Below are 12373 nucleotides of genomic sequence, written 5' to 3'. Positions count from 1 at the left end.
AGTAGGTATAATTTAAAACTTAAAACATTTTTTTCCTTGCCTTAATCAGAGCAAACTCCGAGATTACGAGCTGCCAGCACTACTTTGCGTAAGCGGTTTATATTAAGCGAGATAGAATTTTCGAAGCGCCACAAAACGTCCATTGCTGATGTTACGTCATGATTGCTTGACGTGACATCGTAATTGAGATGTTTGTTTTTCATATCGATAGGGACACTCGGGAGGCGTCCAAAAGTTCGTGAAATCTAAAAACGCGTGGTTCTAAGACCTAGCCTGTAAAAGGCAGAAATAACAAAAAGATACGCCAACTGAGTTTTCTATTTCAATTACCACAATTGCTGTCGTTAACCAAAATGTCACTGCCGCTCTGTTTCATCAGGCAAGATGTTCAATCAAAACTACATACCTATCTACAAAATGTATTGAGTTTCGTAATTATCATTTTTTTTTTATCTCATTACCTATGTAAATAATATACTGAGAGATTATAAAATTATCAGCAATATCGTTGATAATGCTATTCGTTGTTCCTAATCAGTTTCATGACAACCCGGCAGTATAATGGTAAGTTTTATGTCCCAAATAATTTTTGCAATTATTGCAAAATATGTTAATCAGGATAAACATTTAATAATCGGTCGTCTTTCTTATGAAGGTTGATTTTACAAAGTCAAAATGTTACATCTACATTTACCAAGTATTAAGCCAAAATCTTTTCATAATACCGTCAATTTAAAGATAAATTTAAATCAAATGCCAAATCATTGTTGTCTAAAATATGCTTAACCCTTAAATGCATTATCTATTTTTGACTCTATTGGCAACAAGTCAAAATTCAAATTTGAATAAATCTCTGTCAAGGTCAGGTGCATTTAAGGGTTAAAAATAATTTAACATAAGTATTGGGATCAATCAGTTATTAACTGATTATTTTAATGCCATGTTTAGTTGGTGGCCATGAAACTCCTCATATTTGCTGTGGCATGTTACTGTGCCAACGGATTTCCGCAAGAACCCCCAAAGCCAAAAACCACAATATTTGGAGATGAACAACTGCAAGGAGAAATCTTTGAAAATTTGCAACTGCAAAGAGAAAATTTTGGCGCAGTTGCATTTGACGAAGAAGCAGCGGCAGCATACAGACTGCCGACCACCACAAAGCCTTCTCATTACAATCTTCTTTGGATCATGGACTTTACGTCTACTCCACAATCTTTCAGTGGCACAGTTAATATTCAATTAGAGGCAACTCAAGCGGGAGTTAATCAGATCGTTATCCACTCTGATGCCCTGACTATCGGATCAGTAACTCTTGTCCAGGGCACTACGTCTATACCTGTCACGTCTGAGGAAGAACCTGCCTTTAATTTCCTTAAAATCAACCTTAGCACCGGCACTCTTGCTTATAATGCAACTAATACGGTTGTTTACACTTTGACTATCAATTTTTCGGCTCCAATGCGTGAAGATATGACTGGTATTTACAAGAGTTGGTTTAGGAACAACTACAACGATGAAGTTAGGTAAGATTCATATTCTTGGCATTTCTTCTATAACAATACGACTAATTGAATTCTTAATATAAAATATACTCTTCTTTTAGCTGGATGGCTAGTACTCACTTCCAGGCGACCGCCGCTCGCAGAGCATTCCCTTGCTATGATGAGCCCAACTTGAAAGCTACATTCGAAATTACCATTCGACGACCGATCAGTTATGGCAGCTGGTCATTAATGCGTCGAGCTTCAACCACTGCCGTTACTGGGTCTCCGTAAGTGCTAAAGATCTTTGTAAATAAGTTCTAATAGGTATACCTGTGGAAGGTCATTTCTCATCTGTTTTTTTTTTTAATTATTATAAACTGGCCAGTGGTTGACCTTAGTCGCACCTGATTTGTAATATTTCATCATCTACTTATTTTACAGTGGCTACGAAGATGACCTTTACCACGTAACACCTGTAATGTCTACTTATCTTTTGGCTATGATTGTCGCTGAATATGATAGTCTGCCTGTTACCAATGCCAACAACGAACTGATTTACGAAGTTATTGCCCGTCCCAATGCTCTTTCTACCGACCAGGGACAGTACGCGTTAGAAGTGGGTCAGGAGTTATTGGCTGAGATGAATGACCACACCAACTATAACTTCTACACCATGAATGAAAACATGAAGATGACCCAAGCTGCCATCCCTGACTTCTCCGCTGGTGCTATGGAGAACTGGGGACTCCTTGTATACAGGTAAGATGAACATGATGTCACGACGTTCTTGCAAACTACAATCAGACAATTTAATAAAAATTATTTTGTTAATTAGATTGCTATACTTTTGTATCGTTCTTCATCACATTTTATCTACTCATAATTCATATTATTTTATTTTAGCTGGAAAATATGCCTTGTAGGGATAACTTCACCTTTTTAGTACCTATCCTGTGTTATACAAGTTTATACATACATATACATATAAATTACTTTACAATTTTGAACTAGTTTGCTCTTTATTATTTCCAATATGTTAGTAGAGCCTGTCTAGTTTTGTAAGATCAAGTACCTAATAATTAAATAAGATTATCGCAAACACGCTGTCTTTATGTTAGAAAATCGGTTGTAATATTCTAATTACTTCACAAAATCGTTCATATTCCTGCCTAAATGTGTCTAATGCTTAAAAGTATTCGTGAATCCTTTGCAATGAGCACTATTGTCATCAAACGTATTATTTCTCAGAGAAGCCTACCTCATGTACGATCCCACTCACACCAACAACTACTATAAGCAGCTAATCGCCTACATCTTATCTCATGAAATCGCCCACATGTGGTTCGGTAACTTGGTCACTTGCAACTGGTGGGGTGATTTTTGGCTCAACGAAGGCTTTGCAAGATACTACCAATATTTCCTAACTAACTGGGTAAGTAACCATATTTACTTAATTACTTACTGGAATTAATAGTACTGTGATTAGCTATTGAAATTCAAGTGTCAAACCTAAATATTTCCATTTTGTGATCAAATGACCCATAAACGCAGACGCTCCGGCTGTGGAATGAGCTCCCTACCGAGGTATTCCCGATGAACTACAGTATGGGGTTCTTCAAAAAAGGTGTGTACAAGTTTCTAATGGGTCGGCAACGCGCATGTGACACCCCTTGAGTTGCAGGCGTCCATAGGTTACGGTGACCGCTTTCCATAAGGCGGGCCGTATACCTGTTTGCCACCGACGTGGTATAAAAAAAAGTCTGAACAACAAAAAAAAATAGTTGATAATGATAACAATTAACAACTCAGAAATTTACCTCACGTTTGATAGGCATATCAAAACAAAAATAGATAAATGTAGCAAAGTGCACAAGTAAGTCTTCGGTTACAATAAAATAATTCACAAAAATAGTTGGAAAACTTCATAAATCTCCATATTTCCAGGTCGAAGATTACATGGGTTTCGAAACCAGATTTATAACAGAGCAAGTCCACACAGCCTTGCTCAGTGACTCCGTGGCCAGCGCTCATCGTTTGTCCGAGACTGGCATCGGTGACCCTGTCCAGATCCGAACCATGTTCTCAACCCTGTCGTACAACAAGGGCGCCTCAGTTATCAGGATGACTGAACACCTTCTAGGTCATAATGTTCATAGAGCTGGTCTGAGAAATTATTTGATTAATAGGTAAGTATAATTTTTATAGACGCTCTCAGAACTAGGACAGTAAAGTTACCTATGCTTATTTTTTCCATCGTGGACAGATCTTTTATAAATTATTTTTTCTACTCCCGTACTGTTATTCGTGAGTTACAAGGTCGTGCATAGAACTTTAAAACCCTACATAAAAGATGTCAGGACAAGTCTATCTAGTCTATTCCCTGAAAACATTTAGTAGCAGTAACATTTAGTAGAATGTATTTACATTGCTACCAACTTAACAAACCAATTCGCAGAGTCGAGACTTCTTCGTTTTCTGCTGCGTTCATTGGCGACGCGTCGAATCGCATTCAAATGTATGAGAACTCGATTCAACTCGGCTCGATTCGTCTTAGTGGCCAGGCTTCAAAGAACCATACCATAGACAGTTTTATTTTCATGTTTGCACTCAAACTGCATATTCAAAATGGTAGGCGGTCCACTAGATAACTAAGATGACTGAAAGTAGGTATTTGTAGATTTATAATTTTCTTTCAAAATAAGTGCTTGGTCGTAGAAAAAGTATTGTATGCAACGGTGTTTAACTGAGTCAAAAAATGCTCGTGGCGTCTTTATTAATAATTTTCGGCTTCGCCTCAAATTGTTACCCACGCCACTCACCTTTTTTGACCTCTTTTAACCACCAGTTGCATAAAATACTATATTACTAATCTCTAACCACCCAAAGACCTAAAACGTCTTAATTTTGGTCTTCATCTTGACAATGCATTTGAAATGGTACATGCTGGTTTTGCAGCTCCCTTTTCCTATGTCTTCGTATTTTACTTGTTCTAGGTTGCAAATATATTATTCTATTGGTACTTTTAATTTTTCACGTCGATTATCATAGGTAGGAGATTATTTCATTTTTATGTTGACAGGCAGTTCAACACGGCCGTCCCGCTAGATCTCTCCACTGCTTTGGAACAGGCGGGTGTAGCTGCTGGTGCTCTTGCAGAGTATGGACCCGATTTCTCTTTGGTTGAATATTACCGCTCTTTCACCTATCAGGCCGGACATCCCATACTTTACGTGCAGGTCGATCATCAAACTGGCGATATGACTATTCATCAGGTAAGAATTGATTTATTATTTTCCTTTTAGTGATTGTCTAAAAGTTGATTTGTTTCCGTTTTCAAGTAATTTAGTTTTACAATTCATCTTAATACTAGTTGAAAAATAAGGCTCACGTATATTTCTATCGTTATCATGATATAATATAATTATCAGCTTGCGGCGTTTATACTTCATGGACCCGCCGCTTCAGGTGTTTTATTTCACCAGCATGTATTTTACATTTCAAACAGGTTCGTCCTGTAAAAATCCGCCTTCGAATTTTAGAACGATATTATAAGACAAGTTAATAGTGTCTAATTTACGATTGCGTCGGATTTTACTCGAAACCCGAAGACTTTACATCATTGTTTGCATTTTCTAGCGGCGATTCGACCTCAACACCGGCTACTCCAACATCACCTCTCAATGGATCATCCCGATCACCTTCTCCAGTGCCAGTAACCCTGATTTCACCAACACAAAGCCTTCGCATATTCTCCGCAAAGCTGTCACTGTCATCAACCGCGGCTCTGTCGGCGATGAGTGGGTCCTGTTTAACAGGCAACAGACTGGTATGTACTTAATGTTGTCATCATCATCATCATCCTGTCCCGGCCAGTTTCGGCCTCAGCGACTGGGTTTTGGCTTATTATTGTAAGGAGACGGTCGTGAGCTCTCAGGTGGCTGACGTAGCCTATTTTTGCAGTGAATGTACGACCAACACTCACTGCATGTCAGCACCCCTCCGATGAAATTATAGTTGATGGCTGCAGGTGGTTGGGCCTTAATCTCGTCGCGCTTGGCGTCAAGTTCCACTCGTCTCTGTTCTTCGAAGGCTTGCACTTTTGTTCTCACTGTATGCCTCCACTTCGGCCAATCTTGTGCCGATGCGAGTGCGATGGTTCAATGTCACATCTCCGCATGTGACGCTTAAGCACATCTTTGTAGCGCAAAAGTTGGCCGCCCTGTCTCCGCTTGCCACTTTGCAACTCTGAGTAGAAGATGCGCTTAGCAACTCTGTCATTAGACGTACGGGAGATATGACCACACCATCGCAACTCTCGTCGCATTTAGATACTTAATGTTGTACATGTATGATCAAACCAGACCAAAATTTGTAAACTTAAAAAGGATACGCAGGACAATGCAATGATGACTCTAGTGCATACGATAATTATGTTACGTACGTACCTTCATTTTACGTACCTAATATAACTATCATAAATTACACAGTAAGAAATAGTTTACAGTGAGATTTTTTTCCTTGATATCGTATTTTATTTCAGGCTTCTACCGCGTAAATTACGATGACTACACTTGGGATATTATTACCATTGCCCTAAGAGGAAATGCTAGAACCCAGATTCACGAATATAACAAGGCTCAGGTAAAAATGACGAAGTGTAATTCCTTTCGTCCTTGACAAAAAGAGTTTACAGAGTAACAGTAACTGATATTTGATTTTACTATTTTATACAGATCGTCAACGATGTCTTCCAATACGCCCGCTCTGGCATCATGAGCTATACCAAGGCTCTGAACATTCTCACCTTCCTGGAGTTTGAGACCGACTACGCCCCATGGGTGGCTGCTATGACTGGCTTTACCTGGCTGAGAAACAGGCTAGCTGGCACCGTCTACCTGGAACCTCTTGAGGTAAGTTTCACTTTCACGAACACGAAAATCTACTGGCTGGTTTGATTTTGTAATTCTAATTAATTTTTAGGCTCTGATCGCTCAATGGGCCACTACAGTCATGACAGACCTTACCTACTACCCAACTTCAGAGCCCGAAGACTTTATGAGATCGTATCTTCGCTGGCAACTGGCTCCTATTATGTGCCAGATCAACAGAGATGGGTGCCGTGCCGCTGCGGTCGCCCAGTTCAACGAATTAATGAACTCTAATACGGAGTAAGTCTAGTCAAATATCTATAGAAAGAAACTCTCCAGAAACGGGCAATACGATCTATCTACAACATGGCGTCACGTGACTCACTGAAGGAACGCTTTAAGGAGATAGACATCCTTACAGTTAGCTTCACAATACATACTAGATGTGATAATGTATACTCATAAGAATATAGAGTCCTTTAAGAAACTGTCAGATATTCATAGTTATAATACACGGAACAAACATAAGCTAGCGGTTTCCAAGTTTCGTCTACAGAAAGTGAAGAAATCGTTCCTGGGAAACTGTAACATTTTATAATAAAGTACCCTTAGAGGCATGGGATCTGCCCTTTACTTCATTCAAGAAGTACATAAAAAGTACACTTCTCAAAAAGGGGTACTACAAAATTGATGATTACCTGGGAGATACTACACCATGGCCGACTATCCAGGCTCAAAATCTGTCATAGTTTTGCTAGCAGTGTCCCGGGGAGACATTGTGTCATGCTTAAGGCGCTGTTGCTACTGGCTGTTTAAATTATTGATCCTTATTATTGTATAATTATAATTTGGTATATATATTGACTTGTTGAGTACATACTAGTTATGTATTCTGTAGAATTAGTTGGAGATTGCTAGCTTAACAGTCTCTTGACGTGAAATTTGTATTTCATACGCATTTTTTTTCTATTTCTAGTTCTTTTGACACTTGGAGAACCTTTACACCTCCAAATTTTTATTTTTTATTATATCCCATTAATTATAATTGACTGTGGGGACCTTTTCGCTAAAAAGTCTTTGCTTACGGTGACGTCGTTGATCGGGTCGCCACCTTCCCGAATGAAGGTTGAGGGAGGCGATGGCTGAGATGCGCGCCATATTCGTGAACGGGTGCTGTTTGTGAAGACCGGTCTGTTTCAGCTAATAGGGGCTATGCTATTCTATGTAACATTAATTTTGAATGAGATTACGTTGAGGCACTCTGTTCGGTCCTTGTTTGTTTATTTTTCTTTCTGACTCTTGGAGACCATATATATATATATATATTTTTTTTTCTTTGCTTAAGACAACAAGAGTCTTTTACAACTCTAAAGTTATTTTAGTTATTCGTTTTTTTTCTTCATGTATAATTTTTAGGGTTCCGTAGTCAACTAGGAACCCTTATAGTTTCGCCATGTCTGTCTGTCCGTCCGTCCGTCCGTCCGTCCGTCCGTCCGTCCGTCCGTCCGCGGATAATCTCAGTAACCGTTAGCACTAGAAAGCTGAAATTTGGTACCGATATGTATATCAATCACGCTAACAAAGTGCAAAAATAAAAAATGGAAAAAAATGTTTTATTAGGGTACCCCCCCTACATGTGAAGTGGGGGCTGATATTTTTTTTCATTCCAACCCCAACTTGTGATATATTGTTGGATAGGTATTTAAAAATGAATAAGGGTTTACTAAGATAGTTTTTTGATAATATTAATAGTTTCGGAAATAATCGCTCCTAAAGGAAAAAAAAGTGCGTCCCCCCCCTCTAACTTTTGAACCATATATTTAAAAATTATGAAAAAAATCACAAAAGTAGAACTTCATAAAGACTTTCTAGGAAAATTGTTTTGAACTTGATAGGTTCAGTAGTTTTTGAGAAAAATACGGAAAACTACGGAACCCTACACTGAGCGTGGCCCGACACGCTCTTAGCCGGTTTTTTTTAGATGTACTTTGACACTTAGAGACTCTATACATCTCTAACATCTCTTATTAATAATCATAATAGCTTTGTACTTTGTATAATTTCTTGTGTTAATATTTTTTTTTATGAATACTTTTGCTTATTAAATTGTATCTTGTTTTTTTTAATGCATGTTAATTATAAGATGTAATGTTTTGAAAAGAAGTGACCCGCCGAGTTTCTTGCCGGTCCCATAGTGGATACCCTCCTCCAACTGAGGGGGGACTGAAATCTTCTCGAGGCTGAGGCGTAGGGTTAGAGCCGGCGTAGTTTTATTTGACGTTCATAAGCGCATTGTAATATGCCTACTTGGAAAAATAAATATTTCATTTCATTTCATTTCATTTCATTTCATTTCATTATATCTGAAGAGTCGAATTCTAGTGATATAAACTTACGCCTCAAACTAGTTGGTCTGGCCTATTTGGTTGTGCTTTGGCCTGCAAAGGTTGTATGGTCCTGCGCTTGACTAATTTTAAAGGCATTTATTTCTATGTCATCACCTATAGTTCATGCTTTGCTTTTTTTGGAGCTAGGTTGATTTATTGGTACGCCAGTATTTCAATGATTCGTATTTTTAATAAGTGAATAATAAAATTTCCTTTCTACAGAGTGTACCCTGATAACCGAGATTACGTTTACTGCAACGCTCTTCGTGAAGGCACCTCGGAACATTTCAACTTCTTGCGCAACCGCTTCATCCAGCACAACGTGTATACTGAGAAAATTCTCATCATACAGACTTTAGGTTGCACTTCTTCCGCTGATTCTCTGGAGCAGTGAGTATTTTGCATTTCTATAATGTTATTAGTAAGCTTAACTATAAAAACTTCTAAAAGTATTACAGAATAAGCTTAGCTTCCAAAATTTTCCAAATTATAAATTATGTTCTCTTCCTTTCTTACAAATGTACGAATGTGGCCACCGTGCAGAGTCAGGATGCCCGTCGGCAGTTGAGTCTAAATGACAAAAAAAATCAAATTATTTACAGAGGATTCAGACTAGTGAGGCTTTTATGAAAGAGACAAGACATTAGAATTCATCCATTGATACAGTACATAATTGTTCTAAATTTTTAATTATATGAACCTCCGTTTGGTTTTATGTTTGATGTTTTGGGTAAAAACTTCTATTTCAACACTTTCAAATATGAAAAAAACTAGGTAGTACTTAATTGTTATTACTTGTAGGTTCTTAGTAGACCTCTTCACCGACAACTATGTGATTCGTCGTCAGGACTACACCACCGCTTTAAATGCCGCCGCTTCCGGCAACGAAGCCAACACACAGATCTTGTTTAGATTCATCCAAAACAACTACGCCTTAGTTGCTAATGCGTAAGTTTCTTTCATTATTTTCAGCATTTCTTTTTGTTTTGTATTAAAGAATTTGTGTTAATAGTAGCCTCTTTTTCAGGTTTGCAGATATTGCCACTCCTTTGTCTTACGTGTCAAGTAGATTGAGATCTGAAGCTGAAATTGTTGCGGTTAGTACCTTTACTTTCATTGTGAAATACATACTATTGATTTTCGTAAATTAAATGGCCATCAGATCATAATAATATTAGTCATGACCTCGAAAATATTTCTTTAGGACAAAAATTGTTAATCTTATCTTCATATCAGGCATATTCTAATTAATAACCTATTTTAAGATTAAAAAAACCTACCTACATCCTGTCTATTATTAAATTACATTTGCAAGTAACTACAAAATTTATTCCACAGTTCCAACAATGGGCAACCCAAAACCAGACTCTCCTGGGAACATCGTACCAGACCGTAATGAACGGAGCCGAGTCCACCAGACAGTCCCTCCAATGGACGGCCGGAATTATCGACGACGTCAACAACTTCCTCACTGCGGGCTACCAGCCTGTGACGACCACCACTCAGCCACCGCCCACGGAAGCTCCTGCTCCGGAGCTTGAGACTAGGCCGGAGCTCACCCAACCAGAAACACCTGACCTCCCTGACTCCGCTGTGACGAAATTTTTATCCGTGTCCGCCATTTGCATGGCTGCCATTTTCCATTACGTTCTTTAATTTAAACTTAACAATATTGATTTTCTGGAAGTACGCAAATAAAATTCTACATAATATGTACCATTTGTAAGCTGTATAAGAAGAATTAATTTATTAAGATTACCCTCTTTGTAAATATTGTAAAAATAATAAATATGGTGATAATTTATTATTTCGTTTCTAATTATCCCCTACTCTTTCATTAAAACTATTTTTTTAACTGTAGGAGTATTTTATACCACCTACGTAATATAGTTGTACCAGTTGTACCACCCACAGAGTAATGAGGTAGATAAATAATTAATATAGTAGGCGCTGCTAGTGTAGCTAAGATAGAATATCCTTTAAATTGTAAAAAATATGCAAAATATGCAATAAAACATTGTTTTCTGAAACATTAAAAATCGCAGCTTTTGGATATCCAGGAAAATAAATATATCTTAGTTTAGCTGTCTTCAGTGATATGATATGATCGCTGCTTATTAGGCTTAGACCATCATGAAGCACTACATTAAACTCGCGCCATCCAAAATTAAAAAGGTTCATAAAAACCACTGAGTGAGTACATCTTATTTGACAGCATAGAATATTTATAGTAGTACATGTTTACAGCTAAATATTCCAGAAGTTTGTTATCATCAACGTTAAATGTAATGTACTGTTGCTGTTATAAAAGAATATTAGGCTAATCAATTATGACGATTATTATCAAGTATTATTGATTATAAGAAACAAATAACTAAAGGATATGAACCAGCATTGTAAATTTCAATAAAATGTAGAGTCATTCGGGTCAAGAGCACGCACTTTATTTTTGATGGTGTCTCAAATCTATACCAAATAAGATATTTGACTTATTTAAGTATAAAATTGGTCGAATATAAGTACATTTTCATTAATTAGGCAAATTTACCATCAATGTTCACTAGCTTGCTCGGTACATACGTTTAAAGCAAAAAAGACCCAATGCGTCCTCTTGACCCGATATGTGGGTAAAATTACGCACACATTAGGGTAAAAATACGCACAAGGGGTAAACGTACGCATTCAGGTTTCTAGGGAGGTGGGTACTCGAATAAAATAAAGGCTGGCAATAATCAACATTTTCTATAATTTGTTGTCAACATATTCAGCATCTTACACATTAATAGAATTAATAATGCTGATTGATGACCTACTATGTTAAATCTAAGTTTAACTGTACTAGATCTAAGATCAAAAGTTTAGTTTATATCACATACAAATTTTACTCATTGCAAAAATCACATCGAAATATTTCATTTTCATAAGCAGTGCAGTTCTCATAAAACCAGTCCTCGCAAATTAAGCATTGGATCCAGTCTTCTGTTGGTGGTTCCTGGTATTTTTCGTCACAAATGGGACATTTTATTAACTTACTTTTTTTGTTCATAATCTTTTTATTTTGTTTCTTTTTAATAGTTGTATTGCATTTTTTGTTGGTTCCTGATAGTCTAGGCTTAGGGTCAAACTTCACCTCTCCTCTTTTCTAAAATAAAAAAAAACTTTAAACCACTTTTTGTTATTATCCTACGCGTTGGGGCATGAGTGAGTACGTGTCGTGGGTAAAAGTACGCCTGCGTACTTTTAAAGTCGCACTCTTACCCCAATCGGGAAATTTATAAAATCAACTGACACAACACACTGGTTAGTTACATTAAAGAAAATATATATGATCTCATATTAAGTACAATAAATATACAATAGAAAGAAAGTAAACTTACTTCCAGGTAATTATCCATTCAACTACAACACACTTTTCCCGAGAACAAATATGGAACGAAATTATTGCATCACAGACGTTCGGCGACCTGTCGCACCGAGTACTGATTTTGCGCCGGAGTTGCACGTGGCTCCTAAACGGCTACACAAGCGCCACCTAATTTTGCCAACATACGCCTCGCTCCCCTTCCCCGCTGTCGGAGATCGGGCTACTGCGTACGTTTACCCACTGCGTTCCGTTACCCCGAATGACTCTATA

At 37.6% G+C, this 12373-nt stretch overlaps 1 protein-coding gene across 1 annotated transcript; it reads left to right on the top strand.

Annotated features, from left to right (window-relative positions):
• The first annotated feature begins 497 nt into the window (after positions 1-497).
• Positions 498-10543, top strand: LOC125242735 (membrane alanyl aminopeptidase-like). Its single transcript, XM_048151655.1, has 15 exons — positions 498-564; positions 949-1523; positions 1604-1771; positions 1926-2243; positions 2733-2916; positions 3429-3670; positions 4564-4756; positions 5121-5310; positions 6025-6125; positions 6218-6394; positions 6465-6652; positions 8962-9129; positions 9541-9687; positions 9767-9836; positions 10078-10543. The coding sequence occupies exons 1-15, from the start codon at positions 562-564 to the stop codon at positions 10393-10395; spliced, it is 3042 nt and encodes a 1013-aa protein (XP_048007612.1). The 5' UTR covers positions 498-561; the 3' UTR covers positions 10396-10543.
• The last annotated feature ends 1830 nt before the right edge of the window (positions 10544-12373 follow it).

This window comes from Leguminivora glycinivorella, chromosome 3 (assembly GCF_023078275.1).
Source record: "Leguminivora glycinivorella isolate SPB_JAAS2020 chromosome 3, LegGlyc_1.1, whole genome shotgun sequence".
Taxonomy (NCBI): Eukaryota; Metazoa; Arthropoda; class Insecta; order Lepidoptera; family Tortricidae; genus Leguminivora; species Leguminivora glycinivorella.
This window is presented reverse-complemented; position numbering and strand designations above follow the sequence as displayed.